The sequence below is a fragment of the Scyliorhinus canicula genome, chromosome 1 (genome assembly GCF_902713615.1).
Source record: "Scyliorhinus canicula chromosome 1, sScyCan1.1, whole genome shotgun sequence".
In the NCBI taxonomy this organism is placed as follows: domain Eukaryota; kingdom Metazoa; phylum Chordata; class Chondrichthyes; order Carcharhiniformes; family Scyliorhinidae; genus Scyliorhinus; species Scyliorhinus canicula.
This window is the reverse complement of record NC_052146.1, coordinates 261,923,702-261,948,531: the sequence shown is the minus strand read 5'-3', so window position 1 is coordinate 261,948,531 and position 24,830 is coordinate 261,923,702. Positions and strand designations below refer to the sequence as shown.

The following is a 24,830-nucleotide window of genomic DNA, read 5'->3' as shown; positions in this document are numbered from 1 at the left end:
AATGTTAATCTTCAGATTCCAATTGAATTAAATTCTTTTTGAATTCTATATTCTTTGAATAATATCATTCAATTATTGAATTTAATTCAAGATAAATGTAATTATTTCATAATAGTGATTCAATGTTCCCTAAATAATTTATACGTTTTAACTCAATAACCATCAATAACCATGGGCTAAACAGCTGGCTTGTAATGCAGAACAAGGCAGCAGCTTGGGTTCAATTCCCGTACCGACCTCCCCAAACTTGCGCCGGAATTTGCGACAATGGGCTTTTCACAGTAACTTCATTGAAGCCTGCTTGTGACAATAAGCGATTATTATTATTATTATTATTATAACACCTAATATTACTGCATCCTGGATTCCTACACTTGGTGATATAAAAAACAAATGCCTGAGAACACCTGGTCTACGGCTTTCCAAATGCATCAGAAATCTCAAAAGTGTGGTCGGGAGAGGAGCAATGAGTGTTAATTTTCCAACTTTGGGTTACCACTGGTGAATTTATGGATGTAAAATCAAGGGTAAGTGCCTGATTTCCCATTTATACATTTTTGCCTGCCCATAATACACAGAACATTGGCCCTGATGCTGATCCTGAAGTGCCTGTTTGTGGCATCTCAAGATTAACATGCAGGTTGGTTGCAAATCTCTAAGTTTTCTGTATTTGTCAATGGAGCTCATATTTCCAATTTCTTTCCTCAAAAACAGTTTGTTCTTAAATCCGAAATAAGCGTAATAAAAATGAAAAATAAGCCATGCTGATTTTAGGCTAATTGTTGAAAGTTTGCACTTAAATGTTTATTAGATATTATTTAATGAATTTTAAACTCTTTTGCATTTATTTACTGACAGAGGTAAGCTGAAAACGATGACCAATTTGGCAACATTAACCAATTACACTATGCATCTGAATGGGGTTTTGCTTTCTTGGGGATAAAAAGACTGCTTGATTAAATGTCGTTTTTCAAGAGTTTTCAACAAAGCCTGTCTTTGCCATCAGTGTCCTCTTTAGTCGAGCAGCTTAGCAGTGTTGTAGGGGACCTGAGTGATGCAGTTGGAAAGGCTGGGTACACTGTGGCTGATTCAGTTACAGAGCAGGTAACACAAATGCTCAATGGTTTGCGGATGGAAGAAGACTCTTCTGAAGTTTGTGAGGAAGATGGTGCAGCATCTCCAAGTAACAGCTCAGAAGTTGAAACACAGAAGTGGTCTGTTAAAGAAGGAGAAGAAATAGGAAACTGTGTATCAAATAGTGTTAACTCAGGAGAGTTGTACGATACTTTATCAGAAGTTGAAAAAGAAACAAGGCAAAAGCAGTTACAACCCCAATCTTCGGTTTGTAGTTTAACACGTGATATTTCTGCGGAACCAGTGGAAAAGATTTTCTCTCCACAACATGTAGCTATTTCAGATGTTACAATGGGACAAAAGGAAGTTCAACAGCACAAAACATCAAAAAGTGACCGTACAGAATCTGAGAAGTTAAAAGACACAGAAGTCAAGGGAAGTCTAAAGCAGAAAAGAACAAATCATGGAGATTGTAAAGGATCACTATTTGAGAAAGATAACGTTACTATTTCAGATTGCAGCAGTGCTGCACAAGCATCAGAGTCTCAAATAATAGAGGAAGAGACTAAAATGTTCAAATGCATATCATCTGATGTTGGTTTGAAGAAGACGATCAATGAAGTTAACGATCCACTGTTACAAGACAAAAAGAGGAGTTCAACCAATTCTAGCAAACACAATACTGAAGCCGCAAATAGTAAAATGCACAACAATGAATATGTAGCTATGAATAAACAGAAAGAGCAAGAACATAGAAAGGGCAAAAGGAAGTTGTCAGTAATTGATATTGGGGACAACAAAACAGTTAACCAAACTGCTGTAGTACTGGACATGGAAGGGCAAAAGAAAGATAATGAAGGGAAAAAGTCCCTGTCTAGCTGGCTATCACAAGGTGCAAAGAAATTAGCCAATAATAAATCTGATACTTCAGAAAAATTGGCAAAAAGGCATGAGGAAAGTCTTTCAAATGTTAAAAAACACCCCACAGATCAAAAAAATGAGTTACAAATACAAAAAGAACTTAGTAAACAAGGAGAAAATGACCCTTGTATCAAAATATCAGAAAAAAACAAAAAGGTCAAGAAAGAGAAAAAAGAAAAGAAAACTTCAGACAAAGGTGAGAGCATTTTTTCAACTTGATCGGCTTTATAACTACAGCCTGAACTACTCTACTGCCATCAGCACTATCCAAAGGCTCCAGAACTTTCTAATCTAACTTTTGGATCTATTTCTGACTTTGTGGTAGAGAAGTTCTCTACACCTTTTCCTATTCCTCAAGGATAGCTAAAGTAATATTCTTTTCCATGTTGCTGGCTGTCTTACTTTTGATGATGTTTTGCAATAATTCTTTCAAACATTATGTATGCAATTAAAATCATTATTCATGTCTTTCACATTATGTGAAGAGTACAGGACTTAAATACTGTTTCAGTGGTAAAATCAAACATCTCTGAGCTATCCAGATGAGAAAATGTGAAACACAACCTTTGGTCTGTACTAACTTCATTGATCTCAGCAGAGATGAAGCAAGTTACAGACCTTGGGCGGGATTCTCCGTTACCTGACGCAGATTTCGGATCGGGGATCGCTTTGAGGTCTCCAGCCAAGGATTGAATCTCACCTTCTCTGACCGAATGGATTAGAGATGGTGACTTTACTGCTGAATTATTTCTTCACTATTTTGTTCGTACTGTCATAAATTTTATTTGTTGATACACTATTATCATCAAATTCTGTTTCCTTACCTGTCACGTTCTGCTTGTCTTTACCCAAATTGCTACACTGCCCTATTGCCTAGATTTTTCTCTTTAGATTTCTAAATTTCCCTTCATCTACCCTCTCTAACCCACCCCTTCCCAACCTTTAGTTTAAACCCCTATCCATTGCCCTAGTTATGCAACTTTCCAGGAAGTTGATCACAGGCTGGTTTAAGTGCAGCCCAACCCAATGGAACAGCTCCATCTTTTCCCAGTACTTGGCCACATGGAGGCAGGGACAGGGGAATCTATCATGGGGAATGAGGTCATGGCAGAGACATTAAACAAGTGTCTGTCTTCACAATAGAAGACACAAATTACATATCAGGAATAAAGGGTAACTAAGGGACTAATGAGAGTGATGAAAAACATCAGCAGTGAAAAAGTATTTGAGAAATAAGGGACTAAAAGCTGACAAACCTGAGGACCTGATGGCCTACAACCTGGAGTTCTAAAAGAGGTAGCTGCAAAAATAATGGATGCACTGATTCTGATTTTTCAAGATTCCCTAGCTAGTACAACATTTCCAGCAGATTGGCAGGGAGTAAATATAATGTCATTATTCAAGAAAAGAGGGAATGGGAAAAGGGGCTAACCTGACATTGGTCATCAGGAAAATTCTGAAGGGTATTATTAAAGATGTCTTAATCATGCACTCAAAATCATGGTAGATCAGACAGAGTCAACATGGTTTTACAAAAGGGAAATCATGTCTGACCAACTTATTAGAATTCTTTGTAATAGGTTAGATAATAGGGAGCCAATCGATGTGGTATACATGGATTTCCAAAAGACATTCAGTAAAGTGCCATCCAGAAGTTTAATACACAGCAGGCTGGATTTTAAAGGGTGCCCGCCTGCTTAAGCTAAAAAGCTGGGAGGGAGTCCACCCACGAACCTGATACTACCGCGCAGCAATTTAAGGTTTGGAGCAGTGTTAGTTTGTTAGTTGCTTTAAGGCGAGACTTCCGTCCCTTTCCCGGGAGGAAACCAACCTTTGTGAGCTGTCGGCCAGCCGGATGGCCAGCAAATTATGGGTTGGATGTCATGGCGGGGGGAAGGGTTTCCCACATGTCATGGGATTGCCTCCACTGTGGATGAAATACCAGCTGTCGTGGAATGAAGCCCTCAATTGGGAACCTTAATAAGCACAAGGGCACCTCCCCCTCTGTAAAATTTAAGACCAGTCAGCTGGGTGGGCAACAGGAAGACCATCCAGTGAATTTTACATGCCTTCAACCCCACCAGCAAGGGCGTGTTAAATGCAGCCCAAGAATTAGAGGGTACTATATTCGCCCAGTTTTGCCAATGAACAGGACCCTGACAGAAAGGATAAACAGGTGATTTTCAAGTTTGCAGACTGGAACTAGTGGAATATGATGAGGATCAGTTATTTGCAATCTATGTTAATGAAATAGACAAAGAAACACAGAATAGTGTATCCAAGATTGTTGATGATATAAAGCTAGGTGGAAATGTAAGCTGTGAGGAAGACTCTGAAACTACAAAGAGATATAAACAGGTTGAGTTGCATAATTTCCCCATAATTTGGGGAAATGTGAGAATGTTCACTTTGGTACTAACACTAGAAGGGCACAGAATTTCTTTAAAGGATGTTAAGCTTGTAAATCCTGATGTTCAGAGCAACTTAGGTATAATCATATAAGGAAGACAAAATTTGCATGCAAGTACAGCCAACAATAAGGAAGGCAAATGAAATGTAGGTCTTTATTGCAAGGGAATGGGAATACCAGAATAAAGGGGGAATTCAACAGTTGTGGATAGTGCTGAAGGATGTTATAGGATACAGAGGGACATAGATAAGCTGCAGAGCTGGGCTGAGAGGTGGCAGATGGAGTTTAATGCGGAAAAGTGTGAGGTGGTTCACTTTGGAAGGAGTAACAGGAATGCAGAGTACTGGGCTAATGGCAAGATTCTTGGTAGTGTAGATGAACAGAGAGATCTCGGCATCCAGGTACATAAATCCCTGAAAGTTGCCACCCAGGTTAATAGGGCTGTTAAGAAGGCATATGGTGTGCTAGCCTTTATAAGCAGGGGGATTGAGTTTCGGAACCACATGGTCATGCTGCAGCTGTACATAACTCTGGTGCGGCCACACCTGGAGTACTGCGTGCAGTTCTGGTCACCACATTATAGGAAGGATGTGGAAGCTTTGGAAAGGGTTCAGAGGAGATTTACTAGGATGTTGCCTGGTATGGAGGGAAGGTCTTACGAGGAAAGGCTCAGGGAATTGAGGTTGTTTTCGTTAGAGAGGAGAAGGCTGAGAGGTGACTTAATAGAGACATATAAGATAGTCAGAGGGTTAGATAGGGTGGACAGTGAGAGTCTTTTTCCTCGGATGGTGATGACCAACACGAGGGGACATAGCTTTAAATTGAGGGGTGAGAGATATAGGACAGATGTCAGAGGCAGTTTCTTTACTCAGAGAGTAGTAGGGGTGTGGAACGCCCTGCCTGCAATAGTAGTAGACTCGCCAACTTTAAGGGTATTTAAGTGGTCACTGGATAGACATATGGATGAATATGGAATAGTGTAGGTCAGATAGGCTTCAGATGGTTTCACAGGTCGGCGCAACATCGAGGGCCGAAGGGCCCGTACTGCGCTGTAGTGTTCTATGTTCTATGTTCTATGTTCTAGTTGTAGAGGACTTTGGTGATACCATTGCTGAAGTACTGTGAATGATTCATATCTAAGGAAAGATAAACCTTGCCTTGGAGTTGGCTCAGTGAAGATTCACCAGATTTGTTCCAATGATGAGAGGGTTGGTCCTATGATGGCATGTTGAGAAAATTGGGTCTAAGTTCTGTAGAACTTGGAAAAATAAGGCATGATCTCATTAAAACATACAAGATTTTGAAAGAACTTGGCAGGGTGGACACTGAGAGATTGTTTCCCCTTGTTGGGGGATCTATAATATGGGGGCACAGTCTCAGAATAAGGAATCAATCATCTAGGCTTGAGATGGAGAGAAATTTGTTTGTTGCTGTGAATCTTTGGACTTCTCTACCCAGAGTGTTGCGAATGCTCCAACATTGACGATATTCAAGGCTAGGATAGAGTTTTGGGGCGGGATTCTCCGTTCCCCCAGCATGTATTTCTCGGCAGCACCATTCGCTGGTGGCAATATTCTCTACTCCCCCTGCTTGTCAATGCGATTTCCCATTGAAGCTACCCTACACCGCCAGGAAACCCGAGGGCAGGGTTGTGCTGCTTGTAGTAAAAGAGAATCCCAATGGCCGGAGCATTCCCACCATGGGCTCTCAGAAAATAAAGGAATACGGATAGCAAGTGGGGAAGGGAGTTGAGGCAGAAGATCAGCTGCGATCATGTTGAATGGAGCATGTTGAATGGCTCAATGGCCTTTATGACCTACTCCCGCTCACTTTTAATTTGTTCTCATGGAAAACCCATTGAAAAAAATGCCAACATGTTTGTGTAGTATACCTGTTACACCTGTGGGTGGCAATGTTGTTGAGATTTATCTAATATTCAGTGCAAAGCCTTCCAATCTGTATTAGCACTGAAACTCACCATTCAGCGCTATTAAATAGGCATTGTTTTCAAACTATGTACTTCAATTGTAGCCGTTTCACAATCTGTTCTTGAGTAACAGTAGCTAAAAACACCATGACTTGATCATTCATGAACAAGTATCATCATATTCTCCTTTTGTTGGCATATATTTTTCTTTACGATATCACAGAAGTACATTGTCAACCGCTTCCATATGATCCCTGCAAACTCTAATTGGATCAGTGGTGGAAGACACGACTGAACAGAAAAACATAGAGATTAAAAGTTAATTAATGTGAGGGTTAATTGTTAACCCTCACATTAATTGTTAATTGTGTGAGAGTACTTTTTGGAGACTTTTCTGACATTGATTTTAGGACATGAGCAAATCTTTTTCAAATGATTTAATTTTTGCATTATGGTTTACTGAATATGATTATAATGTAATTTGACTTAAATTTAAAATGGCAGCTGGAATTGATTTGAGAACAATAATGTGAATAATGTGATTGGTTTGTGGGTGGTGGCTGCTCGTACTACTTTGGAAATAAAGTGAATGATTGAATTGGTTGGTTCTGTGTGAGCTTTTCATTTATGGTTATTAGCTTGTATAATTGACAGCTGTTTCAACATTTGATTTAATCAACGCTGCTAACAATGTTTTACATGCCATGGGGACTTCAATGTGCATTTAATATGTGATGTGTTAAATGCAATATTTTTAATGATATAGATTTGATTCTATCATTTTTCTCTTTTGTATCTCTGACACTGTAGACCATAATCTTGCCAGGAAGGTATGAAGGTCAAATCTATCAAGAAAGTTTGTGAATATCTCTGATCTATCCCAAGAATGCTTCTGACCTCAACATGGCTTACCCTTTCAATTCAGCACGTTATCAACATTTCGATCATTCCTTCTAAATTGGCTCAACATACATTTCAATAAGAGGATTCTAATTTTCCTCTAGAGCACTGTACAACCCCTGATCTGAGCATTGACTTCAGCAACTTCAACTATTTCTCCTGTTTTTCCCTCCGATCTCCATTGAGTTTCCACATTTTGCTCACATTTGTCTTCCTAAACTTCTCTTAGCCTGTTTAAAATGAAGTTTGAATGCACCTTTCCAATTTGTTTAAAGAAGGAAATTTACAGGCCAGTAAAGTAGTTTATTTGTGTGCACACTTATTGTATGTTACTTGTGTCTTCTATGCTGTTCTTAGCTTTGCTCTTTATTTTATTCAGTCCTATACAGAGGTACACCAATGAAGGATTTTATCCCAAATTTAACCTACCACTTTGTCTTTATAGATGCTGAGAGATTTCTATATTTCTACAATTTGTACTTCAGACATTTTGGTACTTGTGGTTCCTTTTGTCTTTAACACTACTTTGTAATAAACTTTTTAAGAGATTATAAAACTTACCAAATTGATACCCTCAAATGTTGCATTCTCTGCACCAGGAAATACCTGTCTGTTACCCCCATCCAACCAATCCAACACATGATTTATCTCGTAATTTATATTTAAAACCAAACTCATTTTCTTAAAAAGCAATTGGGAGAAGGGTGAAATTTGGGACTCAGAAAGTTCATGTGAATCTGCGTGCACAGGCCCACCACAAAGGACGAACTATCTGATGTTAGTGGATAAATGTCACATTTGTTATTTGTAATACACTTAGCAATCCTAGACCAAGTAATATTCACTAAGAAAATACTGTAGTACTTATGCGACCAATCACTATTGATTTTCCCTTTGCTTCATACTTTTGCTATTAAAAGCATTCTTTTTTCTAAGGTGTTTTTCTAACCTTTCAGATAAACCTCTGAGCTTGAGTCTATAACATGGAGTAATTTAAACAGCATATTACTGTTTGAATGTCATTCTCAAATTAATGATACCATTTCAGTCTTAAAGTTTTTAAAGATAGTGCCATTTGTCATTAATTACTAGTAACCACTATTATTTTTAATGGCAACAGAGCTACATGAGTTTAGGAAAGAAACAGAGAGTTACTGAATATGGATATCAAATAGGCACTAATGTCATTTTCTTAAATTACACTGTAATTTGTGTCCTTTGACTCCTAGTTATCACTTAAGAGTAGAAATGACAAGCACTATTTAATCTTCACGGGAGGTAGAAGGCTTTTCATGCAGAAACAGAATTTTTTTTTAGTGTAATAGTTGACATGAAATTCTGTTGCATTGTGATAAATAATAGATTCTTAATACCAAAGTATAGAACTACACACTGTTGTCATAAATATATAGATACGTGTTATAGTTTTGGCTCATATGGACTTTAGCTTCTAAGACTACTCCGGTAGCAAGTGTACCAGCATGACTTTAATTCTGAGTGCTACTTCGAGAAAATATTAGATGGCATTGTTTGCTAAATACAATTCATGCATGGTGTTTGGTACTTTTGAGGTAAACATGTGTGAAAAATGTGAAATTCAATACCAACAAGTAAAGCAAGCCCCTTCTTTCCACTGTTCCTGTAAAATTTGCGCTATCACGGACTCTGACCAACAAAAGTAATCATCTACAAGGGATGACCAAGTTCAAAACCCCTGAGATAACAAATCTCTGAAAAGTCTTTTCACCTAACCGCTAAAGTAATCTATTGAGACTTCAAGGTGCCATTCTAACATTACAACCTGCATTATTCAACCATAACTGGTTGTTTTCCAGATTTTCGGGCACTTTTAATCTTGCATCTCTGGTGGAAAACTGACAGGAATAGGTAGAACACTAGATTCACACCTCACCTCCATGAAGGGCAAAAGCATGCGCAGTGTAAGACCAGCGTTGAACCCAATCTCATTGGTTTCCTGCCAGGTGAATTGCCACCATTTTTCGAGGGTTCTCAGCACCACAGGAAGTATCTTACTTTCTAAAGCACTTGTTCATCTCTGATTGGACTGACCAATATGATCTAAAATTTGCTTCCAAATTATACTTTTTTTTAAAGAAATCAATTCACATATATTTGGATGCATCTTTTACCTACAAAGCATTTTCACCATCTAGTTTCACTTGAGGATTTTTACCTTTATATTTGGTGAAATTCCTGTCTTTGCTCAGTTTGCTGCAAGTGCATTGTACGATTTTATACCTGTATCTGCTTTTTAACAAAAACGGGAACTTCATCTTCTTCAAGAAGCCTGTTTATAGGTTGATCTATACGTCTAACAGTTTTTTCTTAGGTTTAAGAACATGCACTTATACAGCACTTTCCATATCCTAAAAAGCATCCAACAGCACTTTGTTGCCAATGAACTGACTTTGAAGTGTAGTCACAATTGTTATGCAAGCAAATATAACACTAATTTGTGCACCATTCTATCCACAAACGATAATCAAGATAAATGTTCAGTTTATTTAAATTGAGTGGTATTTATCAGTCAGGATACTAAGAGTACTATTCTGCTCTTCTCCAAATGATGCCATATGATCCTAAACAAGTAGGTAAGGTGTTTTATGAACACGTAGTTCAAAGGAAATCACTAGCAATGATTTTTACTTGTCCTGTGTATTACTTAAAGTGACTGCCAAGATGACATGCTCAAATTCCTGGAGGAATTTGAACCCAAAACTTTCTCCTATAAAGCATTGGGACAGGTGAATTTTAATTATTTAATTCTATGTTCATCACAATAACATGTTAGTCACAGGCTGTTCTTGTCATTATTCAAAAAATAGTTAATCCAAGGGCGAGAACTACCGTCCATGTTGCACTTGAACGGAGCGCAACATGACTGGTAGATGCCAGGTGAAGCTCCCCGGCAGCCACTACGCCTCGCAGGATCTACAAGACACAAAATCAGGAACCTGCCCACAATGGGCGTGACCATGCCCAGATTGTGTAAATTCACTGAAGTCTACTTACCTGGGATCTACTGGCCTCCCGGCATTTAATGGTTCCCCAGGGAGTCCCCAGCCGGGCACCATTCAATCCTGGTCCACACAAACCTGGACCAGGCGAAACGGCATCCGGGGGGTGTCTCCCAGGCCATCGGAGGCCTCTGGGTTGTCAGGGATAGGACAGGGTCCCCTGGCCGTCCCCCTGAAATGTGGACATCTTGGCAATGCCAAAGTGCCTCGCTGGCACTGCCAAGCTGGAAGGAGCACTGCCAGGGTGGCAGTGCAAGGGTACCCAAGTGCCAGGTTGGCATTGCCAAGACTCAGAGTGTGGAGGATGGGGGGGTTGCAGGGCAGGTAAGAAGGGCCTCTGGGAGATTGGGGGAGTTGATGGGAGGGGGTCCTGTAAGTATGTGTGGGGGGGGGGGGGGGGCTGAAGAGAGGGGCCTGCAGGGACCCCATAGTGGGGCATCCTCACTTGTGAGGGGTGTGGCGTAATGCCCATATTTTTTTGTGGGAGGGTGACATTGCCCATGGGTGTGCCACCCAAAAGCTCACGTGAAGATTGGGGCACCCTTTCAAAATAGTAGTCCGATCACTGAGTTCAGGTCCCCAGTGATGAAAAAAATTCTAAGTGTGGGCTAAACCGGTGAGAAACTCACCAGGGCCCAAAAAAGTGATTAAGGGTGATCTTCCCAAAGGGGAACAAAATCCCGTAGCATACGCATTTAGCTGCATGTTTCCTGGCACTTGCAGTGCTGAGAAATATATGACTATTCAACATGAACAGCATTGAATAAGGGACCTGAATGGGGAACGTCGTGGCCGAGGCCGCACATAGCCCTGTTTTCTACAATGGAGAGCTTTGCTTGCCGGAACACCCCATTGTAGTGAGAGATTGGGACACCATTTTTAAATGCTGTCCCAATGTCCGACACCCCTGAAAGAATCCCCCGCCCCCCGCCCCCCCCGAACACAATATGGGATGGCCCCCCCCCGGCCCCGTCCACAACACCCACGCAAGGCAACCCCGGCCCGATTGCGGCATGCAAAAAATGCTAGCGTGGCACCTTGGCAGTGCCAACTGGCAGTGCCACATGAGCACCTTGGCAGTGTTAGGTTGGCAGTGCCAGGGTGCCAGACTGACATGCCAGCTGGCACCAGCAGTGTCAGGGCATCACCTTGCCCAAAGGGCATGTAGCTGGGGCCCTCCAATTGCTTTGGAGACCCCTTCAGTCTGGTCCCCGTTTGTGAGTATCAGTGCTGAACGGCACTTGCCCAAGGTCTCTGAGGTGAAGGGGGGTGAATCCCAAAGCCTCAGGTACCTCATAATAGAATAAGGCTTACTTCTCACTCTTAAATGCAGATTTGCCAAAATGTTATCCCACCCATTCAGCTCGCAACATCTCGCGAGATTGCATTGAATCAGGTGAGGTGATGCCAGGTGGGTAGATCCTGAGAGCGGGGTATCCCGGCTTTCAACGACCATGCCGCTCACGGCGAGCTGCTTTTCCGGCGCAGTGTGGCTGTAAGATCGTGGAAGTAAGATTGTGCCCCAAGTGTCATTAGATAGGGGTAGGGAGGCAGGAAACTCCCAGCAAATCCTGCCACAAATGACATGTAGAAAGTTTTTTATTAGATCGCGCCTACTTAGAACTCTACTTGTTCTACTTGTACTATGGCATTATTTAGAGATGATCAGGGAGTTTTCTTGATATCGATACAGCTCATTGTACAGATCGTTGAATGGCAATTCTCCATTACTGAATGAAAGCTTTCTTAATTCTAATGTTTTAAATCTGCACCATTTAACATTAAACAAAACTAATGTTATTAATCGGTTGTTAACTATCTTTAATTATTTAATTGTTCAGGATCTTTCAGGTTAATTCTCAAGCGAAATGTTTGATGATCCTCTGATGGCAAATAATCTTGTCCACTGTCTGCATATGTCATTTATAAAATCACCGCCTGTGAATTTTCACCCATGTGGTCAGAAAAATGTGGGCAATGCACCTGCAATTCCTGATAGCCATCAGCAGTGGGCAAAGTTATTGCCATTAATCCAATGATTGCAGTTCTGAACAATGCTGTTCAGCATTCACCAGCATATTGAATGCATAAATGTTGCATAAATGTGGAATGACAATTTTGAGCCAAGAGCAATGAAAGAAACAACATCGATGTGCACACATTCTTTTTTTATAGCTGGTTTTGAGCTGCACGTTTGGGTGGAGTGTTTGGGAATGAAATAAAAGCAGGAAATGCTTGAACTACTCAGCAATTTAGATAATGTCCACAGAGAGACTGAAACAGGTGCCGTTTCAGATCAATTACTTTTCAGCAGAAAATTCACAAGGGAAAAAAGGATGATAATTTTAAATTTGAGGCACTGGGGAACAGGAACCAATGTAGGTTAGTGACAGAAGGATGATAGGTGAGTAGGATTAGAAAGTAGGCAGAAATGTTTTGAATGAGTCAAATCTTACGGAAGGTGGGATTGGAGTTTGGCGAGGAGAACATTGAAGAGTTGAGTCTAGAGGTGACAAAGGCATGGATGAAAGTTTTGACAGCACTTGGTCTGAGAAGGGATGAGGGCAGGCAATGTTATGAATGTGGAAGTAGGTAGTCTTTGTAATGCGGAGAATATGGGATCAAAACTCAACTTGGGGCCAAATGGGACACTGAAGATGATAACTGCGTCTTCAACTTGAGACCGTGGCTGGGAAGGAGATGGAATCAGTGCCAAGGATGCAGAGTTTGTGACTTGATTAGCTGAAGGTGATGCTTCAGTCTTCTCAAACTTTAACTGGTGAAAAGTTGGAACTCATTAAGAACAGAATAGCAGACTGACAGTGTAGAGATAGTGGAGTTTACCAGCAAAGTGGATGAGAGTACAGAACCTCATGCCATGTTTTTAGATGATGTCACTGAAGAACAGGAGGAATCTGCAGTAATGTTAGCTATTTTTCCAGGCTTTCTGCAGCTCATCTGCTGAAGTTATAGCAAATGAGTGAAGGAACCCCATGGAAATTCACTCCCATTATATATATTCCTAATCAAAGCCACAAATATGATTATTGTTATTAGTGTCTGAAGTATTTCTCAAATGAGCTAATCAGATCTGTTAAAAAGATGCATTAAAAACAATGGGATAACACCTTGAGACATTAAATAACAAATATCATACTGGGGAGCTGACTTATTCTTGCTCAAAATTCTGATGTGTCTGGGGTTGGTGTCTGATGCTTACTGTCATTGTTGTGTTGACCAGATAACAGCTATGGTGATGGAGACCACCATGGTTCCTCATCAGACAGTGAAGATGAGGTCCTTGGCAAATACCACGAGGCTTTGTCCAAAACACAGATCGCCTCTGGTGCAGCATCAGACAGCAGACACCATCAGAAAGGGTACATGTGGGAACCCAGACTCAAATATAGTCCTCTGTCAGCAGAATATGATGGATACAGCAGTGAGGCATCTGCAGATGAAGGTAAGACGATTCCATGATTCCACGTGATTTCACAGCTATCGCTAAAAATAAAATGCCACGGATATTGAGATATTACCTACTTTGGGTGCAATTTTCTATTTATCTTCAGCCAATTGTAGAGCATCTGCAGTTACCTAAAGCAGATGATGACCAGGTTTCGTATTGTATTGCTCAGTAATATTATGTATCTGCTAATTGTATATTATTTCATTACACCTCTGTGAAGAATAAAAGCAAAATTGGCCTGTGTGTCAGTGCTTGAAATAGACGGTTTATGTTAGTTACTATTTATCAACTTTTATATTGTAACTTTAAAAAATATATATATAATGCACTTTTTTTACATATGTATACAATAATATCCAATACATATTTTGCTAATGACATTTTTAAGAAAGTGCTTACCTTGTATTTCTATTACTTTTTAAACTGGTTACTTCTCATACAGCACTTTTAAATATGTTTGGTATTTCTTTTTTGAGGAATGCTTTGTGGTAACTTATTAGACATGAAAATGTCTGTCTGAACCAGAAATGTGATTTAAATCAAGAGAGTTAATTTATGACTTTTCAGATTTTAGTGAGTAATCCTTCTTCTTTGTCCAGGAACTTCAGCCCTGATAGTAACTTGATAGTGGGAATCAGACAGGCAGGAGTCAAGGCAGTTGGTAAACTGAGCTGATACTAGTAGAGTGAGGCCCAGGTTATTTTAGCTCCTGGCCTTCATTTGCATGTTGTAGTTGCCAGGCTGAAACCTGTAGGAAGTGACTGTTGACCAGCAGTCTGGAGTGCAATGTTCCGTTAATTCAGACCACTGCTGGGAACCAAATGAACAGTTCCAGGTGATCAGGAGAGTTGTAGGAATGAGGGAGGGATTCTCCGATCCTGGGGCTAAGTGTTGAAGCCTGAGCGTTTTATGACAATGTCATATGGCTCCTAGGAGCAGCGACCAGCGGTGGCCACCACGGCACTGGAGAGCCTCACGCTACTCCAGCTCCCGATACGGGCGCGAGCATGGCTGGCGCGAGTTCGTACATGCGCATGGGTTGCCTTCTCCGCGCCGGCCCCCGGGGATAAGCCCGCCCACCGATCGGTAGGCCCCGATCGTGGGCCAGGCCACCATGAAGCCCCCTGCCCCCGGAGTCGGATTCCCCCTCCCCCACTCCAGGACGGCCCCCGCAGCATGAACGCTGAGGTCCCGCTGGGTAGGACCACATGCAAACGGCGCCGGCGGGACTCGGCTAAACTCGGCGGGCATTCGGCCCGTCGAGTGCGGAGAATCGCCAAGGCGGGAGGGGAGGCCGCCTGACCGGCGCCATTGCCGCCGATTCTCTGGGCGCCGGAGAATCCCACCCGAGGTTTTGGGTGTATGGTCTGGGTGGGAGTAGTGAGTCTAATGATCATCAAAGATCTAAACTTCTGTTGTGGGGTCCAGATGAACATTCTTCCTCCTCCTAGCCACATAAGGAAGGTAGAAAAAGGTTGATTAAATGTGCATATTTGACATCTTTTGGCCTTGTCTCTTTTTTCTGCTCTGCGAACATGGTGAAAAAGTCATAAATGCTTCATTGCTTGGGCTCTTGGATAAAATAATAGTTAAGTCCAATTTTGTCACCTGAGTCAGACATGCAGACTTAAAGAAGCATCCCACCTATTTCTGCCGGACTGGTTAGGTTTAAATTAATCAGATCGTAGTATCTTGTAGCAAAGAAGGAAGCCACTTGGTCTCTTGCGTCTATGCTAGCTCTTTGAAAGGGCGACCCAATTAGTCCCACTTCCTTACTTTTATCACAGCCTGTCATTTTTTTCTTTTGAAGAAGAGATCTAATTAGCATTTGGAATGTCTGCTTTTTGACCCCGCACCTCCAATTTAATTATGAGGGATTAATAGAGATACCTTTATCCTCTACTATATATATGTACATAACTCAGTAATGTTAGCAAAGACTTGTAACTTCACCAAGACAATATGGTGTCCAAACAGTATACATCACAGCTAGCGATGACAGAACAGATCAGTGATCATTGTTTGGCACTTGTGGGTACGAATGTTACTTGCCACTTAAACCCAAGTCTGAATGTTGTCCCGGTCTTGCTGCACATGGACATGGAATGTTTTAGATCTGAGTTGTGCATGGTACTGAACACTAATCATCAGTGAATAACCCCACTTTTGACCTTATGATGGAAGGAAGATTAATGATAAAGCAACTGAGATGGTTTGGGCTCGGACACAACTCCTGCAGTGATGTCCTGGACTGAGATGATTCACCTCCAACCATCCAACTTTCTTTGGGTGGCAAGGGATGAGATTGCAGAGCCTTTGGCTTTGATCTTTGGGTCCTCACTGTCCACGGCGATAGTGCCAGAGGACTGGAGAGTGGCGAATGTTGTTCCTCTGTTCAAGAAAGGGAATAGGAATGACCCTGGTAATTATAGGCCGGTTAGTCTTACTTCGGTGGTCAGTAAGTTAATGGAAAAGGTCCTGAGGGATAGGATTAATGACCATTTAGAAAGATGCAGCTTAATCCGGGATAGTCAACACGGATTTGTGAAGGGTAAATATTGCCTCACAAATTTGATTGCATTCTTTGAGGAGTTAACTAAGTGTGTAGATGAAGGTAGAGCAGTTGATGTTGTATACTTGGATTTCAGTAAGGCGTTTGATAAGGTTCCCCATGGTCGGCTCATGCAGAAAGTAAGGAGGTGTGGGATAGAGGGAAATCTGGCCAATTGGATAAGTAACTGGCTATCACATAGAAGACAGAGGTTGGTGGTGGATGGAAAATTTTCAGACTGGGCACCAGTTACCAGCGGTGTACCACAGGGATCAGTGCTGGGTCCTCTGCTTTTTGTGATTTTTACAAATGACTTGGAGGAGGGGGCTGAAGAGTATGTCAGTAAATTTGCTGAGGACACCAAGATTGGTGGAGTAGTGGATGAGGTGGAGGGCTGTTTTAGGCTACAAAGAGACATTGATAGGATGCAGAGCTGGGCCGAAAAATGGCAGATGGAGTTTAACCCTGATAAGTGCGAGGTGATTCATTTTGGGCGGTCAAATTTGAATGCAAATTACAGGGTCAACAGCAGGGTTCTGAGGAATGTGGAGGAAGAGAGAGATCTTGGGGTTCATGTTCACAGATCTCTGAAGGTTGCCACTCAAGTGGATAGAGCCATGAAGAAGGCCCACAGTGTGTTAGCGTTTATTAACAGGGGGTTTGAGTTTCAAGTGGATAGAGCCGTGAAGAAGGCCTATAGTGTGTTAGCGTTTATTAACAGGGGGTTTGAGTTTCAAGTGGATAGAGCTGTGAAGAAGGCCTATAGTGTGTTAGCGTTTATTAACAGGGGGTTTGAGTTTAAGAGCTGTGGGGTTATGCTGCAACTGTACAGGACCTTGGTGAGACCACATTTGGAGTATTGTGTGCAGTTTTGGTCACCTCACTATAGGAGGGATGTGGAAGCATTGGAAAGGGTGCAAAGGAGATTTACCAGGATGCTGCCTGGTTTGGAGGGTAGGTCTTATGAGAAAAGGTTTAGGGAGCTAGGGATTTTCTCTTTGGAGTGGAGGAGGATGAGAGGCAACTGAAAAGAGGTTTATAAGATGATAAGGGGATAGATAGAGTGGACGTTCAGAGACTATTTCCTCGGGTGGATGTAGCTGATACAAGGGGCATAACTATAAGGTTCAGGGTGGGAGATATAGGAGGGATGTCCGAGGTAGATTCTTTACTCAGTGAGTGGCTAGGGTATGGAATGGGCTGCCTGCTGTGATAGTGGAGTCGGACACTTTAGGAACTTTCAAGCGGTTATTGGATAGGCACATGGACACACAAGAATGACAGGGTGTGGGATAGCTTGATCTTGGTTTTGGACAAAGCCTGGCTCAACATCGACGGCCAAAGGGCCTGTTCTGTGCTGTACTGTTCTATGTTCTATGTTCTATCTTTGTGCTGGGTATGACTGCTACCTATGGAAAGTTTTACCTCTGATTCTCTGATTTTTGCCAGGACTCCTTGATGCTGCACTTGGTCAAATTCTGCCTTGATGCTCATGGCAGTCACTTTCACTTCATCCCTTTGTCACTCATTATGAATCCCTCATAGTGAAATAGAACTTGTCTACATTGACTTTGTCTATATATATGTTTCTGGAACCCAGCTCCTCTTTCACCTGAGGAAGGAGCTGTGGTCCGAAAGCTAGTGATTCAAAACAAACCTGTTGGACTCTAACCTGGTGTTGTAAGACTTCTTACAGTGAAATAGAAGATGGTGTTCAAAAAGAGAAAATCACAAAAGATAAGTAGATACTGTGGTAAACCACTGTTGCACCTATATTAGGTGATGTATGGTAGGACCTGTTCTACAGGTACGACGATAGTCCCTACCTGCTGGCTCCGCCCAGTAGGCGGAGTATAAATATGTGTGTCCTCCATGCAGCAGCCATTTCGCCAGCTGCTGTGAGAGGCCACACATCTTAGAGCAATAAAGCCTCAGTTGTATTCAACTCTCGTCTTTGTGCAATTGATCGTGCATCAATTTATTGCTCTAAGATTTTCAGAAGATGGACCTCCGTATCGAGCCGGATCGCCTGCAGCTAGATCTGCAATCAAGTGACGCCAAAAAGGACTTTCAGCACTGGCTAGCTTGTTTCGAGGCGTACATCAACTCGGCGCCAAGCCCTGTTCTGGAGGCTCAGAAAATACAGATACTGTACTCGAGGTTGAGCTCCAGCGTCTTTCCGCTGATCCAGGACGCGCCAAACTACGCCGAAGCCATGACGCTACTTAAAGAAAATTACGCCCAGAAGACGAACACGCTCTTCACCAGGCACGTGCTCGCAACTCGCTCTCAACTCTCTGGTGAGTCCATAGAAAACCTCTGGTGGGCCCTAATACCACTAGTCCAGGACTGTGACTGTCAGGCCGTTACGGCCACTGAACATTCTAACCTCCTTATGAGGGACGTTTTGTTATGGGGATTGGGTCGGACCTCATACGCCAGCGACTTTTAGAAGGGGCCATGCTCGATCTCACGGAGACAAAGAAGCTAGCACTCTCTATGACGGTCGCCTTACGCAATGTTCAGGCCTACACCCCCAGCCGCGCGGCCCACCCCTCCTACGCATCGTGGACCCCACAGATGGCTGCCCCAGCAGGGGCCTCACCCAGCCAATACACCTGCGCCACGCGCCAGCCAGCAAACCCCGGGGGTCCCCGATGTTACTTTTGCGGCCAGTGGGCGCTGCCATCTTCTCCCCCTCAGATCAAGCACGGCCAGTGGGCGCCGCCATCTTACCCTCCGTGCAACACGTGCAGCCCATGGCGCCCCCATCATTTTCAAGCCCCGCCACGTGCGCCCCATGGGCGCTGCCATTTTGTCCTCCCCAAGATCTTCAGGCGCCGCCATCTTGTCTCCCCCACAGCACATGGGCACCACCAGCGTTCCAGGACCCGTGCCCACCGGGCACCCCATCATCCGACACCAACGTCGACCAACCACGACTCGCCTCAGTGACCATCGACCAGTCTCGTCCGCACAACCTGGCCACCACATCGACCAGCGTTAAGATCGACGGATACTTGACCTCATGCCTGCTGGACTCCGGGAGCACTGAAAGCTTCATCCACCTGGATACGGTAAGGCGCTGCTCCCTCGCGGTACACCCTGCCAATCAAAGAATCTCCCTGGCCTCCGGATCCCATTCCGTGGCGATCCGGGGGCACTGTACGGTCACACTCACGGTCCAGGGTGTAGAATTCAGCGGCTTTCACCTCTTCGTCCTCCCTAATCTCTGCGCTGCCCTACTACTCGGCCTGGACTTCCAGTGTAACCTCCAGAGCCTAACCCTGAAATTCGGAGGGCCCCTACCACCCCTTACCATGTGCGGCCTCGCGACCCTAAAGGTCGATCCACCTTCCCTCTTCGCAAATCTAACCCCGGATTGCAAACCCGTCGCCACCAGGAGCAGACGGTACAGCACCCAGGACAGGACCTTCATCAGGTCCGAGGTCCAGCGGCTGCTTCGGGAAGGCATCATCGAGGCCAGCAACAGCCCCCGGAGAGCCCAAGTGGTAGTAGTTAAAATTGGTGAGAAACACAGAATGGTCGTGGACTACAGCCAGACCATCAATCGGTACACATAGCTCGACGCGTACCCCCTCCCATGCATATCTGATATGGTCAATCAGATTGCACAGTACCGGGTCTTCTCAAAAGTAGACCTCAAGTCCGCCTACCATCAGCTCCCCATCCGTAAAGCGGACCGTCCATACACGGCCTTCGAGGCAGACGGTCGCCTCTATCACTTCCTCAGGGTTGCCTTCGGAATCACCAACGGAGTCTCGGTCTTCCAAAGGGAGATGGACCGAATGGTCGACCGGTACGGTTTGCGGGCCACCTTTCCGTGCCTAGACAACGTCACCATCTGCGGCCATGATCAGCAGGACCACGATGCCAACCGTGCCAAATTTCTCCACACCGCCACTCTCCTAAACCTCACCTACAACAAGGAGAAGTGCGTGTTCAGCACAAACCGCTGAGCCATCCTCGGCTATGTGGTCCAGAACGGAGTTCTGGGGCCCGATCCCGACCGCATGCGTCCCCTCATGGAACTCCCCCTCCCCCACTGCTCCAAGGCCCTCAAACGCTGCCTGGGGTTCTTTTCATACTACGCCCAGTGGGTCCGAAACTATGCAGACAAGGCCTACCCACTCATACAGTCCACCCAATTTCCCCTGACGGCCGAGGCTCAACAGGCCTTCGCCCGTATCAGAGTCGATATCGCCACGGCCGGGGCGCACGCAGTAGACAAGTCGCTGCCCTTTCAAGTGGAAAGCGTGCATCAGATGTCGCCCTAGCCGCCACCCTCAATCAGGCAGGCGGACCCGTGGCATTCTTTTCCTGCACCCTTCATGCCTCAGAAATTCGGCACTCATCCGTCGAAAAAGAGGCCTGAGCTATCGTTGAAGCTGTGCGGCATTGGAGGCATTACCTGCCCGGCAGGAGATTCACTCTCCTCACTGACCAACGGTCGGTAGCCTTCAGGTTCAATAACACACAGCGGGGCAAGATCAAGAATGATAAGAACTTGAGGTGGAGGATCGAGCTCTCCACCTACAATTACAAGATTTTGTATCGCCCCGGCAAGCTCAACAAGGCCCCAGACGCCCTATCCCGAGGTACATGTGCCAGCGCACAAGTAGACCGACTCCGGGCCCTGCACGACAGCCTTGGTCACCTGGGAGTCACACGGTTGTACCATTTTATAAAGGCCCTACTCCGTCGAGGAAGTACGGACAATCACCAGGGACTGCCAGCTCTGTGCGGAGTGCAAGCTGCACTTCTACCAGCCGGACCGCACGCACCTGGTGAAGGCCTTCCGCCCCTTTGAGCGCCTCAGCGTGGATTTCAAAGGGCACCTCCCCTCCACCGATCGTAACACGTATTTTCTTAGTGTGATCAATGAGTACTCCAGATTCCTCTTCACCATCCCATGCCCCGACGTGACGTCTGCCACCGTCATCAAAGCCCGAAACACAATCTTCACTCTGTTCGGTTTCCCCGCCTACATCCACAGTGACAGGGGATCCTCATTCATGAGTGATGAGCTGCGTCAGTTCCTGCTCAGCAGGGGTATCGCCTCCAGCAGGACGACAAGCTATAACCCACGGGGAAACGGACAGGTAGAGAGGGAGAATGGGACGGCATGGAGGGCCGTCCAACTGGCCCTACGGTCCAGGCACCTCCTGGCCTCCCGCTGGCAGGAGGTCCTACCTGATGCACTACACTCCATTCGGTCACTACTGTGCACCGCCACTAACAACACACCCCATTAACGTCTCTTTGCCTTCCCCAGGAAGCCCACATCCAGGGTGTCGCTCCCGGCTTGGTTCGAAGCTCCAGGACCCGTCCTCCGTAGGCACGTCCGACTCCACAAGGTGGACCCGTTGGTGGAGAGGGTGCAGTTGCTCCATGCGAACCCCCAGTATGCCTACGTGACGTACTCTGACGGCCGGCAGGATACTGTCTCCCTCAGGGACCTGGCACCATCAGGTTCCCCAAACACACACCCCTCCAGCCCGACGCCACCCTCCCCTCCCCCGGCGCTCCCAGCAGCAACCCCCCCCCCCCCCCAAGGACCATCTGCCCTCCCCCTGCCCACGCCAGAGGATGAAGAGGATTTCGGCACGCTCCCAGAGTCACCGAAGACCGGATCAGCATCGCCGCCACCACTGCGTCGCTCCCAGCAGCACATCAAGGCCCCGGACTGGTTAAACCTCTAACTGGTCCACTTCAAACGACATTTTTTCTTCTGACAAAAATTGTATATGTAAAATTCGGTTGTTGTATATAATTCTCCACCACCCCCGCCGGACTCAATTTTAACAGGGGGTGAATGTGGTAAACCAGTTTGCACCTATATTAGGTGATCTAGGGCAGCACGGTGGCCTAGTGGTTAGCACAACTGCCTCACAGCGCTGAGGTCCCAGTTTCGATACCGGCTCTGGGTCACTGTCCGTGTGGAGTTTGCACATTCTCCCCGTGTCTGCGTGGGTTGAACCCCCACAACCCAAAAATGTCCAGATTAGGTGGATTGGCCACACTAAAATTACCCCTTAATTGGAAAAAATTATTGGGTAATCTAAATTTATTAAAAAAAATAAATAAAAAATATTAGGTGATGTATGGTAGGACCTGTACTACAGGTACAACGGTAGTCCTTGCCTGCTGGCTCTGCCCAGTAGGCGGAGCATAAATATATGTGTCCTCTGTGTAGCAGCCATTTCGCCAGTTGCTGTGGGAGGCGACACATCTTAGAGCAATAAAGCCTCAGTTGTATTCAACTCTTGTCTTTGTGCAATTGATCGTGCATCAGATACATATGCTTGAAATCGAAAATACAGGCTATGAGGAAAAGTATGGGATGGGAAGGAAAAGAAAAAATTCTTGAAAATTTCGGATCTGGTAGCATCTGTAGAGAGAGCAACAGAGTTTTTTTTTAATAAACATTTTATTGAGGTATTTTGCATGAATGTGCATGAATCTATAAACGTAGTGCAAACGCCGTCTTCCTCCCTTACAGGTCCCACCTTTATTAACCCCCTACTCTAAGCTAAACTAATAACTCCCACCCCCACTTCTGCTGACGATTAATTTTCCTCAAAGAAGTCGACGACTTGCCACCTCCGGGTGAACCCTAACATTGACCCTCTCAAGGCGAACTTGATTTTCTCCAAACAGAGAAAGCTAGCCATGTCAGATAGCCAGGTCCCCAAGTTCGGCGGCATTGAGCACTCCAAGCTAATAATATTTGTCTCCGGGCTACCAGGGAAGCAAAGGTCAGAACGTCTGCCTCTTTCTCCTGCTCGATTCCCGGATCTTCCGACACCCTGAAAATTGCCACCTCTGGACTCGGTGCCACCCTTGTTTTTAACACCGTGGACACGACATCTGCAAACCCCTGCCAGAATCCCAAAAGCTTTGGACATATCCAGAACATGTGGACATGGTTCGCTGGCCCTCCCACACACTTTGCACACCTATCTTCTACCCCAAAGAACCTGCTCATCCGGGCCACTGTCATGTGAATTGAATTGTATCAAGCTGAGCCTGACACATGTTGTGGACGCGTTGACTCTACTCAACGCGTCTGCCCATAGACCATTCTCTATCTCTCCTCTCAACTCCTCTTCCCACTTGCGCTTCAGCTCCTCAGTCTGCGTCTCCTCTGACCCCATAAGTTCCTTGTAAATGTCAGAGACCCTCCCTTCTCCCACCCACCCTCTGGAAACGTCCCTGTCCTGTATCCCCCTCGGTGGTAGGAGCGGGAAGTTTGAAACCTGCCTACGTAGGAAGTCCCGCACCTGCAGGTACCTGAATTTGTTTCCCCTCGCCAATCCAAATTTCTCCTCAGCTCCCTCAAGCTAGGAAAGCTCACCTCTATAAACATATCCCTCATCATCTCAATCCCTGCTCTCTGCCATCTCCGAAACCCCCCCGTCCATCCTTCCCGGGGCAAACCGGTGATTATTACTGATTGGAGACCAAACCGATGCTCCAAATGTCTCCTTGTGGTGAATGTACTTCACCTAATACATGAGCTGTCTGTACTGCCTGTGTAATAATGTGACCCATGACCTGGAAGTGATGATACGGGCCACTTCCAGGTACTGTACTGGAACCCCGGTGGGCTCCGCCTCTGGCTCCGCCCTCACCAGGGCCATATATAGTCCGGCCACCTGTGGGTGGCACCCATTTGTACAGCCAACTGTGGCAGGCGAGTTCATGGATATTAAAGTCTAATGCTCACTTGTTCTTACGGTTTCACAGTCAATTAATGGTATCACACTCCTCCATTGCCCCCAGACTCTCAGGGCCGCCACCACCACGGGGCTGGTGGAGTACTGTGCCGGCGGGAACGGCAGAGGCGCCGTTATCAATGCCCCGAAGCTGGTGCCCTTACATGAAGCCGCCTCCATACGTTTCCATGCCTACCCTCCCCCCACCACCCACTTCCTGATCATGGCTATATTCGCCGCCCAATTGTAGTTACTGATGTTTGGCAACGCCAGCCCGCCCTCTCCCCAGCTCTGCTCAAGCATCCCCTTCTTTACTCGCGGGGTCTTGCCTGCCCATACAAAGCCAGTGATCACTTTGTTGACCCGTTTAAAAAAGGACCGCAGCATAAAGATGGGGAGACACTGAAACACGAACAGGAATCTCGGGAGGACCGTCATCTTCACCGTCTGCACCCTCCCAGCTGGTGACAACGGGAGCTCGTCCCACCTCCGAAAATCGTCCTTCATTTAGTCTACTTGTCGGGCCAGATTTAGTTTGTGCAGCCGTTCCCATTCCCGTGCCACCTGGATGCCTAGGTACCGAAAGCTTCCCCCTACCACTCTAAACAGCAACTCCCCCAGTCGCCTCTCCTGTCCCCTCGCCTGGACCGCAAACATCTCACTTTTCCCCATTTTTAGTTTATACCACGAAAACCGGCCAAATTCCCCCAGATGATTTATTTCATCCCCTCTGCTGGGTCCGATACATACAGGAGCAGGTTGTCTGCGTAAAGCGAGACTCTGTGCGCCCCCGCCCCGGAC

The 24,830-nt window shown here is 45.2% G+C and overlaps 1 protein-coding gene across 3 annotated transcripts in view; it reads left to right on the top strand.

The window, feature by feature from the left end:
* Positions 1 to 24,830, top strand: part of syt14a (synaptotagmin XIVa) — a 271,602-nt gene that overhangs the window by 78,950 nt on the left and 167,822 nt on the right. For 2 of the 3 annotated variants that reach the window (XM_038812288.1, XM_038812279.1), the window contains exon 4: positions 13,512 to 13,733. The exons of the other annotated variant lie outside the window; for it this stretch is intronic. In XM_038812288.1, coding sequence (XP_038668216.1) covers positions 13,512 to 13,733 — 222 coding nt within the window. The remainder of the gene's footprint in view (positions 1 to 13,511; positions 13,734 to 24,830) is intronic. 3 annotated transcript variants of the gene reach the window in all.